This window comes from Gopherus evgoodei, chromosome 12 (genome assembly GCF_007399415.2).
Source record: "Gopherus evgoodei ecotype Sinaloan lineage chromosome 12, rGopEvg1_v1.p, whole genome shotgun sequence".
NCBI classification, from domain to species: Eukaryota; Metazoa; Chordata; order Testudines; family Testudinidae; genus Gopherus; species Gopherus evgoodei.
In genome coordinates, this window is record NC_044333.1 from 35,224,643 (window position 1) to 35,244,976 (window position 20,334).

Below are 20,334 nucleotides of genomic sequence, written 5' to 3' on the forward strand. Positions count from 1 at the left end.
TTTTGTTTAAATTCTCTACAAAACTAACTGACCCATTAAAGTTCAATTACTTCACTATGTATGATTCTGATTAAAATGGGAGTCAGAATACATGTACTTCTGATAGCCCCAATCTATGTATGGACTTATATATCTGTGTGTATATGCTCCAATACTCTTATCTTACTAAACTAACACTTTCAAAAATGTTAATTCACCTTAATAGGAAGAACAGATCCTCCAACAGTTATTCCTAACAGCTACAAGAAAAATAAACTCTTCTCCAAGAGTCTAGAATAGTTAAAGGTGTATGTGTTTGTTACAAAAGGTAAAATAGCAGACACACAGAGACATTTTATTTACAATTACAACAAAACTGAAAGCTCAAATCCATTAGTGCTTTCACATGCTATTTCTAAATTCTTATTCAATCCATACTCCACATCAATTATTTGGGTTCACAATACAGTGCTACTCTATTATAATTAGAGGTGGTTGGGAAATTTTAAAAAGGGAAGATTTCTGCGTGCGTGCACACACACACTCCACTTTTTGATCAGCTCTAGTTAGAATAGGAGACATGTTGATCAATTAGTTGTTCACCTTGCAGTGAAATGTTTGTAACAATACAAAGAAATTGCAAATGATAAATAAATAGCTGCAATTACTTTAATAAATAAATCTAGACTTATCTGCAATATTCTATTCCACAGTTCTCTGTACTATACCAAAATACTACATTCTAGACCAACGTAGAAACTAAATATCTACACTAAGAGTTCAACTTTGACTGTTTAAAACAAACAATCAGGTAAAGAAAAGACATTTTTTAGGAGGAGGAGGAGGAGGAGTTGTACCCTGGACTTGGACCACAATGGGTCTTATTTTACACCTTCTACATCAGCTTCTAACCTCATTATTTTCAAAATCTGAACCTCAAACATCTAATTTATTAGTTGTCAAAAACAAAGAAGAGGGGTATGTATATCTATCTATCTTATCAATGACAAAACATAAAAATCTGCATTCAGATAAGAGAAATCCCTTATAACTATGTCAACTAAGAGGTATTTTGCGAAAGAAAGCTACCAAATGAGTTGAAGAGACGTGTATTTCTTAAAAAACAGAAAATCAAGGAGCCAATATTAAGTTTTAGTGCCGATTTACTAGATACAGATGGAAAAAAACGTTTTGAGCCCTCAGAAGGTCATCCAAGACTTAATGGGAATCCACGGCAGCTCTACATCTTTAGTAATGAGGAAGTGACTACTTGAAAAAAAAAAAAAAGGGGAGGGGTGGAACTCCAGCAGGACAAAACCCCAATGTGCAATTTACCACACCTACCTGTAGTTCTTTAACAACTCGTTTGATGAGGTGAGTCCCCAGTTCTACACCCTGAAGTCCCTGCTGAGTCAAACTGATTGAATAGAAAATGGCAGTAGTAATTTTGTTCATATCTTCCTTTTCTAGAGGGGGAACCTCTTTCACTATGGCCTGTGAAAGAAGAATTAAAAAATTAGTAAGAGTTACTGTCACCACAAGATGTATTTCATTTTACTACTTTCTAATTTATTAACAACAGTTTTTCCATTCTCTTACTGTATTCAATCTATTGAGACAAAGTCAAGCTCTAGCACAGTATAAAAGATATTCTAATCACCACATCCCGCACTCCGAATCCCCCCCTGACCATTGCTCTGCCTAGGAGCAGCAGGGACATGTTGCTACTTCCAGGGAACCACGTGGAGCCAGGTAGGGAGCCTTCGCCAACCAGACTTTCACTGAAGACCAGAAATGCCAGTTTATAGAGCTTGCTGGTTGGTAAAGATAACACAGCTTTTACTATACTTTGAAAGCTAGCTCTGTCACCATTACTATAGAAGGCGGCGGAACATGAGGGGGTGAGGGGGAAGGCGGCAAGAGACCGACCACCCATTATTGGCAGGTATCATTAATACAACAACCGAAACAGAATTTTTCTTCAATGAACAAAGATTCCTGCCACTTATTCTAAAACTGTATTACAATTCACATTACATCATTCACTAGAGTTATTCTTGAAAGAATAAGTAGCATCATTAGCAGCACCAAGAATTTAACTTGGATTTCCAAAATGAGAGTTTAACACAGGCTTCTGATCCATTCTGAACCAATTTTTTAAAACAAGCCTATTTAGCGATTTAAACATTGGAGTAGGTATGGAATATGCTGACTGTACCTGGATGCTGCTGGAGATTTCCTTGGTTAGTGCTACATGCAAGACTATCAATGGTTCCCCAGGGATTGCACAGTGGGCAAAAAAGTAGCACCTTCTATATGATCCAACTCGACGCTTCATATCAATCCAGTTTCTGACAGGATGCACTGCTTCAGAGCTGAATAGGAGGTTAAAAAAAGTTAAGATTTTCATCTAAAAAAACAGAATTCACCCAACCCACTGTATCAACCTAATGCTGTTTCCATTAATGTCAATGGCAAAACTCTTATTGACATCAGTAGGGCAGGATCAGGCTATAAATGAGAAAATGAAATTCACCCTCAAACTGTAACATAATAGATTTTGTAAAATATCTCTCACATACACACACCCTCTGTCTGTAGCCTTCTCTGGAACATAAGTTCCAACTTGCAGTTTGTATTTTATAGAGGAGACCAGATTAGACCACTGTGCCACTGAGTCATTGAATGACCTTGGGTACATCACATCCCCTCAGGCATCAGTTTCTACAACAGTACAATAGAGATCACCCTTGTAAAGAACTTTGAAAGCTTTGGATGAAAAGCACTACATTAAGCACAAAATGGTTCCTCCTAATATTACTGTCTATCCCAGTGGTTCCCAAACTTATTCTGCCACTTGTGCAGAGAAAGCCCCTGGTGGGCCGGGTCAGTTTGTTTACTGGCCGCGTCCGCAGGTTCGGCTGATCGCGGCTCCCACTAGCTGTGGTTCGTTGCTCCAGCCCAATGGGAGCTGCTCGAAGCTGCGTGGGCAGAGGGACATACTGGCCACCGCTTCCAACAGCTCCCCTTGGCCTGGAGCAGCAAACCACTGTCAGTGGGAGTCGCGATTGGCCAAACCTGCAGATGAGGCCAGTAAACAAACTGACCCGGCCCACCAGGGGCTTTCCCTGCACAAGCAGCGGAACAAGTTTAGGAACCACTGGTGTAGCCTAATGGAATGCTATTTTCAAATACATTTAAAAATCTAACGTCCTCATCCCATCCTATTGCTAATACTTTTGTTGCATGTGCACAGAATGGTATCATTTTTTTAGAAAAGGGAATCTAGATATTAGTGAAAGGATTTTATAAATTAATATTTCAAAAGGATTCATGTAATAGTGAAACAGGAACGTGAAGTCTCTCCTCAACTAGTTGTAGTACTCTATTCAAATCCTTTAATTTATCAGTATCCACAGATTAATCACATATAGTTTTAATTAAACTAAATAACTTTTATTAAGAAGTTTTTGTAGAACACAAATTCCCTTAGTCGTCTTTTTCAATACTCATTTAACAAACACTTTAGTCTTAAAATTGTTATGCTCCAGTCTCTAGTTTGAAAGACTTGGATTTCAATTAGTTATTTTTGTTTTGCAGACCACCATTATATCTTCATTTTATTTTCTTTGTGATACAAAGAACAGGTGAAGTTATCTGCCCTCACAACTCTTTCTTAGAGATGTTTTTTTCTTGAAAGCTTTTCTTAGAGTTCAACTATGGGAAAAAAATTCAACACAATAGAACTTCGATTCACACATTTCCAGCTGAATCAATTTTGAAGATAGAAATAAATATTGTTGATTGTCAAGGCACTTGTACAAACTTGACCTCAATTTACAAAGAAGAGCTGTGTTATCCAGCACTTTGCAAACCGGAAAGCTCTATAAACCGGCATTTCAGAAGTGAGTGCAGTGTACATGGTCTGGGAGGCAGTTTGGATGTGGGAGGGAGCTCAGGGCAGGAGGTTGCAATGTGGGAGGGGTTTTGGGGTGTTGGATCCGGGTGGTACTCACTTCAGGAAGCTCCCTACAAGCAGCGACATCTCCAAAGAGGCTCGGCCAGTCAGCTCCATGTGCTGCCCCCCGCTTCCAAACTCCTTCCCCTTGAATTAACCAGAATTTTTGACTTACCCATTCCCCAAACATGCTGGATAACAAAGCTTTAACTGCATATTTTATACTGGATTCTGCATACTTTAAATGACCACTATACATAACTGCTGAAGAATTACAATAATATTTGATTAGATGTAAGGTCTTGGTACACTATACTGCCTCCTTACTGTGTAGAATTCACCAGCAGCAGAATAGACTTGGATGTCTTTTATGGCCATCACAAGAGATATTCTTTGCTCTAAGCATACTCTCCCAGAGCCTACAGCTCTAATTTATGTTGAAAAAGACCATAAGTATGAATCATCTCACACCCCAAGGATATTGTTTATGATCTACATAATTCTGTTAAAATCAATGTATATGCTAAATAATATTCATAAGGTTGCAATTCTTTAATCATACTTTGCATTATAGCATAGGAATGCAATTTCTTGAAGTAGGACCTGCACAAGGGCCTGCAAAAGGGCTAACCCATTGTTCAAACTACATCAACAAACATTGGAAATTCTTGACACTTACTCACTAATCTTTTGAAGCACTTCACAAGGTGACTGCCAGGTGACTCGCTCCAGGCTTAGGAATCCGGTAGAAAACCATTCCGAAAGCATGCTCCTTAGCACGCCATTCATTTCCTTGAAACAGGAAGGGAAAAACTGACTCATTACTTTGTTATCTTGCACTCAGTTTATTCAATCTAGGAAAAGGCCATCTATTTCACTAACGATTTTTTGTTTACTTTTTACCCTTACCACACTGGAAGTTTTAAGCAAGTTATTTGGTCCATTTGAGAAAGCTAATTGCAAATTATCTGAAACTCGAATAAATAGAAATTTTAATCTAGAACTAAAATGAGGAAAATGTTTACAAGATACTATGCAGACATTCTCTATGGCGTGCTGCAGATAAAACCCAAAATAGTTAAGTTGAAAAGAACACACCAGAACAGTATCTGAGTGGTCTTCAACACTGACAAAAACTGAATCTCAAATCACGTGTTTGCTCAGATGCATCAATTAGGACGCCAAAAACAAATCAAGGAGAAGGGTTTCAGACTGAATGTCTCATATAATATTCTGCCTCAATCTCTGCTGAATACTAAGCAGCTCACATATTAGGAAGGTTATTAGCATTAGATCAGTATTATGGTCAACATTCATAGATAACACTTGTCAACCAGGTTTAAAGAGAGTAAGATTCTCTAAGAAGCAAGCAAACCACTGAAGAATTTTTAAGTCACTTGCATATTACTCTTTGTTCACTACTGTTTTTGGAACTGTTTTAACCACCTCTTCACTGCTGGCTGCACAAAGAATAAAATGGGTAAGTATTATCTATTCCAATGCTCCCTATAGCACTGACAAAGCAGGAAGAACCTTTTCTGTACTGTTACCTCCAGGACCAAGATTATATAGGTCAGGTGAAAAAAGCTTAGCTGAGTCTGCTTGTAAACTCTGGCAACCCAATTCTAGGGTTACCATATTTGAACTTTCAAAGGAGAGGACACTCCATGGGAGGTAGCCCCGCCTCATCCATTCCCTCCCACTTCCTGCCTCCTGATAGCCCCCCACATAATCCCCAATCCATTCAATCCCCCTGCTCCTTGACCCCTGACTGCCTCCTCCGGGATCCCACCCCTATCTAAGCCTCCCTTCTCCCTTACACTGACTGCCTCCTCCCGAGACCCCCCCCCAACTGCCCCCCTAGGACTCCACCCCTACCTGTCCCCTAACTACCTTGATTCCTATCCACACCCCCTTCCCCCAACAGGTGCCACCAGAACACCTGGTCCATCCAACCCCCCCCCCGCTCCCCGTACCCTGACTGCCCCAACCCCTCTCCACAACCCAGCCTCCTAACAGCCGTCCCCTCCCCCGCTGGAATCCCAGACACATCCAACGCTCCCTGCTCCCTGTCCCCAGACTGCCACCCAGGACCCCCTGCCCCTTCTCCAACCCTTCAGCTCCCTTACCGGGCTGCTCAGACCAGCATGGCACGCTGGGGCTGTAGGGCAGGGGGGAGCAGGGGAGGGGCTCTGGCTGCTGGAGGCTGCGATGCAAGCAGCTCAATCCAGCCCAGCTGCTCTGTCAAACGTGCTGCACTCTACCCTGGGAGGGAAATAACGGACTTTTTTAGATTTTTACAAAGTCCTCCCAGATGGCTATTTAAAATCCCAACATGTCCGGGATAATCTGGACATATGGTAAACCTATCCAACTCACACATGGATGCTTCTGCTTTAGATAGATGTCCCTCAAAGAAATGGTAGGGAATACTGTTCACAGATAAACTAGTTGGGATATCAATCTTTGAAATGTTGTAGTATATCACCACACTGACCTCTAGGGAAACAGAGTAAAACTCTCTCTGAAGATGCAACACTTGAGTTTGTTCCAATTTATTGCTATACTCTGCCTGACCTTCAGAGTATTCTGTATTGCAGTCAGTAACCAAGTTACCAGAGAATCCCCCCCCCCCCCCAATATTTCATTCATTCACTGGTGCTGCTCTGTTGTGCCTAAAGGAATACTTTAAAAAAAATGAATATAAAATAAACCACCACACACCATTTTCTAGATCACTAGCAAACAGATCATCATCAGAAATCACTTAAATACAATAGGTGCTCAGTTTCATATCATGACGACACGCATTAAACAGCACAAATAATTTTGCATCCCAAGTTACAAGATCTTTAGTTGTAATGTGCTATGTATTACTGTCCCTCTGCATTTCCCATTTGAAGCGGAACATAATAAAATAAGTTATCAAAAAAAGATTCTGCGGCATAAAGAAAAAAATATCATTAAGAAAAGAATAGTAATGGGTAGGTTTGATTGATTCAAATAACAAATGTACTCACACCCTGGCTGTGTAAGGTCTGCAAAGACTTCCAATGAACAATTAGGATTCAAGTGACCTGTATCTCAAGAAGGATAAAATTTCAGAAGCTATCTATTGGACCACATATAAGCACATTGTTGAAGAGCAGATGTAATTATGTACATTGACTATTCCATGCAAAGTTTCATTGCCACAATTATGAAGGCAAACTCATTCCTGATATAGCTCCAGTCACTTCAAGGGACTTACACTCTGGATGAACTGGCCCCACAGTCTCCTTCAAAAAGATCCCAAAACTACTTAAAAAAAAAAAACAAAAAATAATTTTAGAAATACCAGTTAATAAAGCTGGCATGAGTAGGATATTTGCACCTCATTTTTATACATTTTGATTATATATTTATAATCACCCAGTGTATGTTACCAATGCCTAATTATTTAGCTAAATATGCATATTATGGTTGTGTCAAGAGATTTTAATCAGGACTTCAATGTACAAAATATTTTATAAACATAGTAATTGGCATGTCCCTGACCCAAATTACTTGCATTTTAAAATGGAAATCAACTTATGAAGGGTGTGGGTTGACGAGACAAATCTCATTTTATAGACATATTAATTTATACCATAATATTAGCTTTCCCTAACTACCCATCACTCACCTGCAAGATGGCCTCTGAGCTTAGCAATAAATTGTTGGCAAGTTCCATGTGAGCACCAGGGCAAAACAGATCTTGAAAGGTGGTATAAAAGAGAGGCTAGCAGTTTTACAGATCAGGTCAGGAAGGGGATTACAAACTGAACATAAAGCACACCTCTTGAACTCCCATCTCTTAGCTTTAGTATCTTGCATCACAGATCTGAGAACAAATGCCAGCATGTCTGCACCTAATGGCCCCCAAGTTTTCTACTACTATCTACAAACTATGAACTAACAATTAACTTATCTAAAGGTAGGCACTTGGAAACTGTTTCCAGAGAGCTAGGTCTGACACTCAGCCAGTGTTCCTGGTCTGTGCAATACTGAACAGTCTGATGAAACCGAGGCACTTGAGTCTCTTTTTATATCCTTGCCTGCAGAACATTTGGGGCCCTGAGGGAGAGTGCATGGGTGCTCCAACAGGTGGAGATTTTCCATTAATCCTGCTACATCAGCAGCACATCTCCCATTATTGGAAAAGTACAGAGGCCTACTTGAAGAATTTCAAAATCATACATGTAGTTCACCTGCAATTCATCTGTCCCAATCATTCTCTTTCACCTCAGAATGGACCATCTTGACCAAGGTCTAACCTATTGGAAAGAGCCAAGCCACTAACTGATGCATCTTTGTATTCCCTGGTATCTTTGTTTTTATTGTTTGCACTATAGATACATATGCAATTGGGCAGCAGTAGTAAGGTTACCAACAGTACGAACAGACATGGCTCAAAAGTCTTACTTCACACTATTACATTTTTTACAGGGTACAGAACCTACAGCATTAGAAATGTGGATTCCATAAAATATTTACTTATCTTTACTCTGGTAGACCCCAAAGGGGCTGTACTGGAAGTACCAGGAAAAATAAGCAGCCACACTCTGCATTGCTGTAAACCAGAGCACATGTAATTTAGAATATAAAGACTTTACTTTGGCATTACGTTTAATACTCTGGTTTTAGTAATATTTGAGCATGACTTTTGTCCCAGTTATGACCATAGATGACGGGTCCTTTGGATTTTGTCTGTTTGAATACACCTCATATTTTCCCCTTTAGCGTTCCCCCCCCCCCAGCAGAAATGCTAGTTTTAGGTGGATTAATTGTGACCAATCACAGGAAGCACCACTATCTAGCTCAGGGGTTGGCAACCTTTGGCACATGGCTCGCCAGAGTACGCATCCTGGCAGGATGGACTGGTTTGTTTACCTGTCGCGTCCACAGGTTTGGCCAATCGTGGCTCCCACTGGCCACAGTTCGCCATCCCAGGCCAATGGGGGCAGCAGGAAGCAGCGGCCAGCACATTCCTCAGCCCATGCCGCTTCCCGCTGCCCCCATTGGCCTGGAAGAGCAAACCACAGCCAGCGGGAGCTGTGATCAGCCAAACCTGCGGACGCAGCATGTAAACAAACCGGCCCGGCCCATGCCACGTGCCAAAGGTTGCCGACCCCTGATCTAGTTAGTAGAACAATAACAATTTATGAAGTGTTCTACTTTCAATTCTTATGGTTATATCAGATACTCACGCAGAAGAAGAGTTTTTTCTGGAGTATCAGATTCTAATTTCCTATCTTCCATTTAATAAAGCACTTTAATAAAAGACAGCTTGACATGGCTGAACATTTTGCGTCAGAGAAACAGCTGAAATGCTCAAGAGTAAAATAAAATTGGGAATAGGTTAAGGGGAAGGAAGAAAAGGAAAACAAAAAAACTGGCGGAACAGCCAGAGAAAAGGAGATGGACAGCAACTGTCGAAGATGGGGCCAGGGGTGGGGGTGGAGAAATCTAATGATGGTCTTATTTTAAGAACCTCTACTTTCTGGGAGCCATGAACGCCCTTTTTTTTTTTTTTTTTTCCACATTTTTTGCATACAAAACATTTTGGCCTGTTATCTTTCTCCACTGATTTTAATGTGAGTCTAAGCAATTACATCTGTCTATGCCAGTAAAATAACAAAAAAAAGAAATGTAATCAAACTAAATGTATCCCCATATACAAATGAACAAAGCTAGTTATCTTTAGTTTTGCTAGTTATAGTGAGCTAGTGAATAATGTAAAGCTATTGACAAATTTATAGCATGTGTAGAGACCATTTTGTTAATTCTAACCTTGTAACTTCAATCATTCTTTAAATAACGTATCAGCTTTTATTATGACTGACAAAATGTATATGATTCTTAAAAGAGAAACTTCTCAAGATCAACAAGGAGACTAAAGACTTTTCAAATAAATGTGAGGACTTTTTTTCTGAGATCTTTTTCCTAACAAAAATTCACTTAGTGTAAGTTATGGACTTCATATTTTACTTCTATAACTCAGTCCTTCCAAAAAAAAAAAAACAGTTCTAAGAGAACACTGAGATAAGTACAATAGATCCTTCATTGTGTTTAGTCTTAAACCTGGTTTTCAGCAATAATTTTTACCAGAAAACAAAATATAGTGAACTTAAAAACCATAACCTGAAAGTTTATCACTTTTCTGTGGACTAGATCAAAGAAATAGACTTTTACGGCTGCTGTGGCTCAAAATCCCCATAGCAAAATTTTCTACAATGTGCATCATATCCCATTACTAGAAGATCTCTGGACTTCAGGATAGAAGATGTAAACCTTTAAATAGGATGTGGCCACATGCAGAGGTTAACAGAAGTCAGCTGCCTAAACCCCATGTAAATCTGGAATTTTTTTGAGTACGGACAAGTGAAGCAGCAGCATATGAATATAAAGTCAGCAATGGGGTTAGTAGCTTTGTAGCAACAATACACACCAAAGTACACGGTTGAATAAAATAATTTCAAAAAGTTATATTATTATCGTACATTATAATGAATTTTATCTTCTTCATTTGCCTTCATCTATGTTACAGAAGATTTGCAGATGCAGAATTACTTTCCAAACTGAAGTGTTAATTCTTAATCCTAACCAAAATATTAATCTCCTTCAGTGATGTTCTGTGACTATTTTTTTTATAGTAGTTTATATTACACTGTACTCATATTTAAAAAGCATCAAGCTACTCGCGGCCTGAACAGAGCATTTTTTACGATTAAGTACAGTTGAGGATGAATACCAGGTCTATTTAACTTATGTACAGCACTCAGATAAAAATAATTCTCCGGTGCACTCTAGCTCACAAGAAGATTTTTATAAACAACTATTTCTTGAAACACTTTCCAAAAGTGTGTGAATATTTCCTATAATATCCTAATTAAAATAAAAGTGGAAATGTTTTTAAAAGGCACACATCAAAGGAAAACACGGTTGGCCAAGGTAATTGATACAAATAATCCAAAATGAAGACAGCTTTTAATCACAAAAAGCATGTTTTATCCCTTAAATTACCACGCTAGTAAAACTCTAATTTTGCAATTCCAGACTCTTCTTGCAGCCAATCTACCCAAAGTTATAATTAAATTAGCTTTTCCCAGAAAAACTCCTAGAGCAAAGTTGTTGATAATAATCACAGTAATGGAGTTTGCAAGGTAAATCCCAAATCTTTACTTTTTTCCCAGACCTCATTTGCAGACTCAATCAAGTTTGTCACATTTCCTTCACATAAAAAATATGCATATTCAAAAATCTCCCTTCTCACTTCCTCCCACCCACAACTTTAACCTTTACTAACCTATGTTAGACAATGCATAAACTTCTGAGGCTGGCATGATCCAGTGACAAAGCAAATGCAGTACAGACTGTTCAAGGACCCTAAAACAAAGCAGTCTTTCACCTCCAAAGACTAAGTATTAGGACTCCTTTGCACTCATGGACTTTCAGACTACTTCCTTTTAGTGGCATCTTCCATACACATGCTGAAACGGAAAGTTGTTTGTTTGGGATTTTTTGAGGCATACATTTTACAATACTACCTAAACCCTGCTATAGATCTATTTTTGTTGCAGAGGAATAAGGGGGAAAAAAATTAATGATGAAAAAGGAATCTGTTGTAAAGTTGTAAGTGCATCATAGTTTGCATTATTTTCATTTATACTCTTCAGCCTGCCTTTAAAAGATAAGCACTGCAGCAACAGAATTTTATGTAATATTTTCTGATGGTTGGCCTTTTTCATTAATTTAAATACAACTTAAATACAAACAAAGGACTTTACTATTCACACTAGTTTTATGAATACTAGGTTTTACTGAAGAGGTCGGAGGGCAGGAGCGTGCACTGCCCCACTTCCCATTACATCTGTCTCATCTTCAATAGAAAAGGAACCCAGTGACATGGAAAGGAAGACGGACAAAAAGGGTACTTCCAGTTCTTCAGCTAGTAAGAACACGTATTGGAAGCTTTGAATATAATCAGAACCTTCCAAGGTCCCTCACTAACAAACAAAACAAAATAGACACATACAGATGTGAGCAAAAAGAAAACTTAAATTAAGAGTTTAAACTCTCAAAAGTTATGTCTACACTGCAAAGAAAAACCTACCGTACCAAGTCTCAGAGCACTTGTAGGGCTCAGCAGGATTAAAAATAGCAGTGTAGATGCTCAGGTTGGAGCTTGGGCTCCGAGACCCTCCCTGCTCTCTGGGTTTCAGAGCCTGGGCTCCAGCCTGAGATCCTAACATCTACTCTGTTATTTTTAGCCCAGCAGCCCCAAACCATGCAAGCCCAAATCAACTGTCCCAGCTGTAACACCAGATGCTGTAGGTTTTTCTTTGCAGCTTAGACATACTCCTAGGGACCAAGAGTACTAACTTAACTCAAGCACAATATATGATATTTTGCAAGCCTCCCCACACAGCTCTTATACTCTATATATTCCAAACAAACCCCCCAAACCTCAACTACTCCTGATGAAACCATACCATAGATAACAAAAAAAAAAAAAAAATCTACATTTGTAAGTTGCACTTTCAGAATAAAGAGATTGCATTATAGTACTTGTATGAGGTGAACTGAAAAATACTATTTCGTTTGTTTATAATTTAATCTTCAGAAAGAGAAAAGTTATAGGGAAAGTGTGGAGAGGGTTCTGAACAGCAAAAAGGAGAATCCAGCTCAAGAAACAGACTCTCAACAAGCTTCACTCGTGTGCATTACAGGAGTCTATCAAGAAATTAACGACTTTATGGGGCACAGAAAAAGTTCAGCTTCTGTTAGGAATGTGGGAAGAAGGGGAAACTGGTAGGAAAGAAAAAACAATATATCCTGTCAGCGTTAAACAGCAGCGAAAACATCTCATATAAGCTTCTGTTGCTGGCACTGATTTCCATGATTTTCAGAATGCCTGCTTCATTCAAAACAATCCATTTATTGAGTATTGTGTCAGTACTATTTTCAAAAACAATGTTCTTCAATTGTCCACATGGTTTACTTTTATTTTGACTACACTCATGTTTGATGCTTTAAAGTTATCACACCTGCAAGATCTTTAATGGAAACACTGGGGCATATCTCCTGGAAGAAAAACTCCCAGATTGTAAAACAGATTTCCCTTCTTCCCTCAGAAAACCAAAAAGCATTTTTGTGTACCCACAGGGGAAGAGCTCTATAGTTACTACCAACGTAATCTACAGCTGAACATTTGCTGCTAGATATGTCTAAACAGAAGTTCTGCAGCTGGGTCAGAAGTATCTATCATCTTCTATAAGTCTACAGGGAAGACGTACTGTTTCTTAGCAACTAGTCACTGAAGAGTCTAGTCATTTTCTCTGGGTCGTTAGTCATGATTCCGCTGACTGTTTTACCTTAGAATACTAATCCTGAATACAAATTCCTCTGTATTTGCAGGGTGTTCTTTTCTTTACACTATCCTCTATTCAGTGTATGTACAATGCCTTGTTCAATGTTTATGTTCAGATTCTTTGGTTTTCCTGCACTGAAAATTGGGACTATTCTACTCAGTTTCTTAGATTTTGTTCGCTATAAATAAAATAGTCTTTTGAACTAAAGCTGACTTGATAAGGCTCATGACAGCTATGCCACTTAGGAAAAAAAATATCACCACTGTGAATTATGGATAAAAAGAGGCAGTTCAGTCACATCAGGGCATGGCACCTACCATCATCCATTAACCAACAACAGTATCTAAGAGAGGGATACAGCCAGGCACACAATACCTGGGCAGCGTGTCATTATGGAACTGAATCAAATGAGGTGAACACAGAGGGAGACTTGCCTCTCTGCATCTTAATGATTATCTCAACAGTGAACAAAACCGGTATAATTTATGCGAATACTTCTGTTTAATTCAGTTTTTACCATCAATAGGATAAATTGGCATGATTTAAAAACTGGACCAACTAAATCTATTAGTTATCCATCACACTGAAGATATAAATTCTCAGGTATAACTATAGAATGATACTTGTTGCATCCATTTCACCATCTACTACACTAATAATTCAATAGCAATGCACCTGTCGTAGAGAAATGATCACTAAATGGTCTGCCATCCTTCTATTTCAAACAATACCTGCAGATTTTGATGGAGAAATGGTCACATATTTAGTTCTAGTATTGCAGAATCCAGCTACCAGCTCTCTTAAGTTCTGAGAAGACTCTTCTGTGCCATTTTCTAGCACTCCTCCTACAGCTAGGAGGAAGACAATAGGGGGCAGTAGGATTTTTTTTTTTAATCATCTGCAGGAGTAGGCTCACTGGTTACTGAACCATCCCGGTGTTGTAACCAATACCGGGAATGAAGAATTGCTCTCAAGATACTCAAATGCTGTATATACTTTTAAATTGTATTTAAACTGCATTCTGCCTGATTGTGAGATGAGTGGAAACATTCTCCTAGGCTTTCTCTTTGAGAACCATGCATGCTTATTACCTACATTTTTCAAAAAGGATTTTTTGTTTGTTTTTGTTTTTTTGAAGTGATTGGATGGAGCAGTAGCCATCAGGAAGTGGTTACAGTTACATTTTGGACAGTTGCGTATGTGGCCCAGACTTCCAGGAGATGCAGTTCTTCCAAGATGCACTTCCTCCACCACTGCCAATTATTCCAAGACTTCCATAACTGTGCTCTAAAACATTAGATTGAGACTCTTAACATTGTAGTTAAAGTGAATAGCTTCTGACAGATCCAGGAAAACACTTCCCTAAATTCAGGCAATGAAATCTCTAGTCTAATTACAAACCTAGAATGTTTCGATTCCCACAGAACCATAATTCCACTCATTTGAAGAAGAAAAAAAGAGATGCTGAAAATAAGCACGTCACAAATGCTCTTTACATGTTAATTCTTGGAAACAAATTCAATGTAACTGGATGAAAAAATTAAGTAAATTTACAAAAAAATTACCTTTGAATAGTATCACTAAGCACTAAATTGAATTCTGTTCTGCATGTCCACAAGATACTCACATCCAGATGTCAAAAATGCACATTGATTTTAGGTTTTGAATTTCTCTTTTCCTTGTTAACTGCATTCTATAATAGAAACAAAAATTCTGAATCTGATTTTTTTTTTTTAAATCTAATATTTTGATAGTTTCAGTACTCAAAACACAGACTACACAGGGGGTCAAATACAAGGGAAGTTATGTTACAGGTACATTTCATAATACTGAATTCGCTCCACGTGCTTTTACTTCAGAAGATGGCATGTCAGATTGTGCATTTCAGAATGTAGTTCTGTTGTCATACTCCATAACCGATTATAAAAGACAAGAATGCATCTTGTAAACATTTTCAAGAAAAGTTTTTTTTCCAAACAAGATTTGTGATCAAAATCAAGTCAAGATAATTTCAGCTTTAAACAGAAATACCATCATAGGCTGAGTTAGGAAACCCCATTGCACAAATCCTCTCTACTGAACTAAAGGAAACAATGCATAATATGACGGCGCCAAAATCATTTTCCTGAAGAAAGGCTGCCAATAATAACCTAGAAAAAATAGGAGGGATGTGCCCAACCCATTTAAAATGAAGAGAAAAAAAACCACATCACATCAAGAGACATCCTCTGGTCTCCTGTTAACTTAATGTGTTTAGCTATATCAGATCACTAATCAGAGAAGTTATCAATCAAGTTGTGTGTGTGTGGTGATGGGGAGGCAGTGCAAAAATAAGAATTACAGTGCTGACACATGAGATAAGATTTCACTAATGAATAGGCTAGCTGTTTGGACATAATGCCCCAACCGGAAAAAATGGAGCCATAAACTGCTGGAAAAATAGATGCTCTGATAAAGACTGCATAAAATTCACCAGTGCAGTGTTTCCCAAACTTGGGATGCCACTTGTGTAGGGAAAGCCCCTGGCTGGCCGGGCTGGTTTGTTTACCTGCTGTGTCCGCACGTTCGGTTGATCGCAGCTCCCACTGACTGTGGTTCGCTACTCCAGGCCAATGGGGGCTGCTGGAAGTAGCAGCCAGTATATGCCTCGGCCCACGCCACTTCCAGCAGCTCCCATTGGCCTGGAGCAGCAAACCGTGGCCAGTAGGAGCCGTGATCGGCCAAACTTGCAGACATGGCAGGTAAACAAACCGTCTGGGTCAGTCAGGGGCTTTCCCTAAACAAGCAGTGTCCCAAGTTTGGGAATCACTGCACTAGAGGAAGGAGTTTGCCAATCCTGCAGGGAACAAGAGAAATATGCATCAATAGTTTCATACTGAGCAAACAGGAGTTGCAGAATTGCAAACAAAAGCTAGCAGTTACCACACTATCTTTAAAATAATTATTTCAAAAATTAAAACCTTTAAAAGAATGAACTAAGGGAGCAGTCTGATTAGTTGATGAGGATACACTGACATGTATTCACAAGCAGAGCCCTACGCAGATACAAAATTTATATCTGCAGATGCAGATATTCATGGAAATAAAGTGGATATCCAGGGAGCTGCAGGGCTCTACCAGGAACTGCAGCAGCAAAAGCAGCAACATGTTGGACTGCCACTTGCAAGATCTAGTGCCCAGCCTGGGCAGTTCCTCTGAAGTGGCTGTACCACCAGTGAGCAGGGCTGCAGGGGTGGGCACCAGCCTGACCAGCAGCTGCCCTTGGTAATGCTAGTGCGTGCAAGCAACTCATACACTCCCAGACAGGAGTCCCTTCCATGCAGTGGTCTGCATCTACTGCAGTTTCGCCACTGTGGTTCCTGGTAGAGCCCTGCAGCTCCTCTGATATCCGCTTTATATCTGTGGATATAAATTTTGTGCCTGTGCAGGGCCCTATTCACAAGTATCAGAAACAAATTAGCCAAAACATTAAAAAAGTGGTTGTTTTAAAATTGCAACATTATCCAAACATGCTACAATATGTATATATTTTAGAGTATTTCAAACAGATTCCTCGCAAACATCCCAGGTTTGTGCACATGGTCCAGAACCGGATATATTGTCCCACATTTATTGCTCAAATTCACAAACCTTGTCCAGGTCATGACTTCACTAGTTAAGAGCAGTCACAAAACAGTCAGGTATGTTCTACGGAGGGGAGGAGGAGAAGAAATTGATCTAAGATATGCAATTTCAGCTACAAGAATATGAATGCCTCAGGAATGGAGATTGTTTGTAACTCTGAACAAAACATTATGGCTGTTCTATCAAAAGTTTACAACTGAACATTGACTTAATATAGCTTTGAAATTTTACTATGCAGAAGAAAAATGCTGCTTTCCCTTTATTGTTTTAGTAGTTTATGTTTAACACAGTACTGCACTGCATTTTTGGATGGGGGAGAGAGACCAACCGCTACCAAGTTATATACTTCCAGTTCCAAATTAGATGTGTGGTTAATTGGTCAGTTTGTAACTCTGAGGTTCTACTGTAGTAGCTTCTTAGGTTAGGTCTACACTGAGAGCATGCCTCCCAGCCTTGGTAACAGACAAACTTTAACGCCACTTGAGAAGCATGCTAAAAATAGCAGTATCCATGTTGCTGCCAAGCTGCAGCTTGGGCTAGACACCTGACGTCAGACCCAGGCATTTGGGCCAGCTTGCCACCTCCAAGGTACCTCAAGGTGACATCTTCTCCTAACATCTTGCTTCATTAGCATTACCACATCTCTATGCAGTGTTTTGGAGTGTGCCCTTGAGCTAAGATCAACATACTAAGGGTTTAGCTACACTTGCACTTTATAGCACAATAAAGCCTCCCAGAGCGCTCTACCTTACTCCTCATCCACACTGGCAAGGCATGGAGAGCGCTCTGACTCCCTGGCTAGAACAGTCTTGGTACTCCACCTCCCCAAGATGATTAACAGCTGTTGTGTATTGGGTGAATCGCTGCAGCTCCAGTATAAACGAGGAGTAACGTTATTACATGCTGATTGAGCTCAGGAAGCATCCCATAATCCTCTTAACTGAAGTGGTCTCTCTTGTCTTTGTTGTGAACTCGGGAGGCGCAAGTGCCCTTTCAGATTTCCGGTTCCAAGACGGGATGCTTATTTGGTCCGAGAAAAAAAAAAAAAAACAAACAGCTACTGTTTGCCTTTGAGTGAGTGAGATAGAGGTGGGGAGCTCTGTTTGCAGTGCAGGCTGCACTCCACACACACACCCTTTTGAAAAGCACACTGCAGCCTCTTGAATGCTGGGATAGCTGCCCACAATGCACCGCTCCCAATGCAACTGCAACTGCTACAAATGTGGCCACGCCACTGTGCTTGCAGCACTCAGTGTGGACAGACTGGAGCGATTTCCCTAGTGTGTTCTACAAAGGCTGGTTTAACTTAAAGCGCTCTACAGCTGCAAGTGTAGCCATACCCTCAGGACAATGGTATTCATGCTAGTACTCTACAAATAGCTCTCTAGACAGCACTCTGAAGTTGTGGCTCCAGATCTGAAGCCCACACCCCTCTCTACGCTTCAGAGCCCAAGCAACAACTACAAATCTCTAGCTATTTTAGTGTGAATTCCACTAACCCCAGTGTGTTAACCTGAGCTGGCAGGCTCTCTCCAAAATGCTGTGTAGACATACGCATGTGTCGTACCAATGTAGCTAAAGCACATCCTTGGCATCAGAGTACATTCACCTCACCAGTTATGTCATACCAAGCCAGCTATTCCTGCAAGGTGTGAGAGAATTTGCAGTTTGGACGTGGATGTCCACAAGCACGTTGCTTCATGCCAATGCCGCCCCTTCCTTCTGGCTCATCTAACTACTAGCAGAGACACAACAGCTCCCATCTGCAGCCTACGCCATGGCCTTCCCTGTGCCATGCCCATGTCACCTCAGCAGTGCATCATTTCCTCCGCAGCGTCCTGGGTGTCCCACCCCTCACACCATCCTCATTATTTGTATTGCAGTGACAGGCCCTTCCACAGTAATCGGGGGCCCGAGGTACATCCTGTTCGCTGGGGCCCACCGCCTCTCATTTCACTGCATTTACACAGACACTGGGGGAGGCGCTGAGGAACTCTGGGCCCCCGTCTCATCAGCCCTGCACCTAGGAACTTCCCCGCGAGCCACTGCCACCCCACCCGTGGGCCCCCCTCCTCTCACCCTGACGTGCGGCCCCTCTGCATGCCGCGCCGCCAGCGCCTGCACCAGGTCACCCCTGAGCTCCATCAGGAAGCGGAGCCCGCCCTCCAGCCGGCCCAAGTGCTGGAAGAGGCCCCGGTAGCGGGGGCAGAGGTAGTAACGGAGCCGGTCCTCGGCCTGGAGCAGGGCGCCCAGCTCCCTCTGCAGCTCCCGGGCCTGCAGCACCTTGGCGCTGAACTCGGCCACCCGTCCGTGGTCCACGCCGAAGTCCTGGGCCAGGCGGGTCAGCAGCTCCGCCCGCGGGGGCCCGGCCTCCAGGGCCCTGTAGGAGCGCATGAACTCCGCGCTGCGGAGCTCGGCCGGCGGCGGCGCCTTCTCCCTCGTCTCGTAGGGGGGCAGCGGGGGCACGGAGCGGCTCAGCAGCTCCTCCATGGCCAGGCTCGGAGCCGCTGGGCCCGAGCACAGGGAGGCGGCGGCGCCAGGCCCTGCTAGGCCCGCGCAGGGTCCCGTTACTATGGAAACGCCGCTAGGCCGCCTCGGCAGGGCCCACGGCCGACGGAGCAGCCGCGGCGCAACCAGAAAAGGGCCCAGCCGGCTCATAGTGGCCAACCCGCACCCGGCCAGGACCCCTCCGGCAGCAGTGCCAGGCTTCTCTCTATACCGTAGCAGGACTAGGCCGCAGCGCTTTCAGGTGGCATCCAAACAAAGACGTTGATTGGGTGATATTGCAGATTGCTGGTGGCGACAGCCAATCAGAGATGGAGTGGGTGGGGCATTAGAGTGTGGCCTGTCTGGGTCTGGCGACCATCTTGAGTGTGGCCTGGAAAGCTAAAGGAGGGCCGGACACAGCTCTTATTCGCGGGGGGAAGCAATGGCCGCGTCCCGCCTCTCTTCTCGCCCAGACTTTGCCCTCCGCACCCATTTTCGAGTCTCTTCCCTGCTGCAGCAGGTTGTATCAGCCCCCCCCCCCCCGCTGTTGTCCCCTTCCCCCGCTGTGTCCTTCTCCTCAGGTAGCAGGGGCCGCCATCTCGTCCTCCAGCTTCCCCCTCCCCCTCATTCATCCCTCTCACTCCCTTCTAGGGGGATCCCGTTTTCAAAATGAAAAAACGGGACACATGCAGGAGCCCCACCCCCCTCTGGGGCCCCGCCCCTGGCTGCTCCTCTTCCCCGAGGCCCCGCCCCCTGGCCCAGTTAAATGCCAGAGACAGCTCCTGTTAAGAGCTGCCAGAGAGGCCCAGTTGCTGTGGGGAGCTTGCCACTGGTCCTGTGCAGGGCGGTGGGGTGCGTAAGTGTAGCCTCGGCCTGTGTTCCTACTCCCTGGAG

The 20,334-nt window shown here is 41.9% G+C and overlaps 1 protein-coding gene across 2 annotated transcripts in view; it reads right to left on the reverse strand.

The window, feature by feature from the left end:
• Positions 1-19,715, reverse strand: part of MLYCD (malonyl-CoA decarboxylase) — a 53,242-nt gene extending 33,527 nt beyond the window's left edge. The window contains exons 1-4 of one of the 2 annotated variants that reach the window (XM_030581539.1): positions 19,237-19,715; positions 4,617-4,729; positions 2,198-2,354; positions 1,324-1,473 (exon numbers count right to left, since the gene is read on the reverse strand). In XM_030581539.1, coding sequence (XP_030437399.1) covers positions 1,324-1,473; positions 2,198-2,354; positions 4,617-4,729; positions 19,237-19,611 — 795 coding nt within the window. In that variant the 5' untranslated portion in view covers positions 19,612-19,715. Of the gene's footprint in view, positions 1-1,323; positions 1,474-2,197; positions 2,355-4,616; positions 4,730-19,032 lie in introns of both variants that reach the window. The other variant, XM_030581538.1, reaches the window with a different exon arrangement.
• Positions 19,716-20,334: the final 619 nt, after the last annotated feature.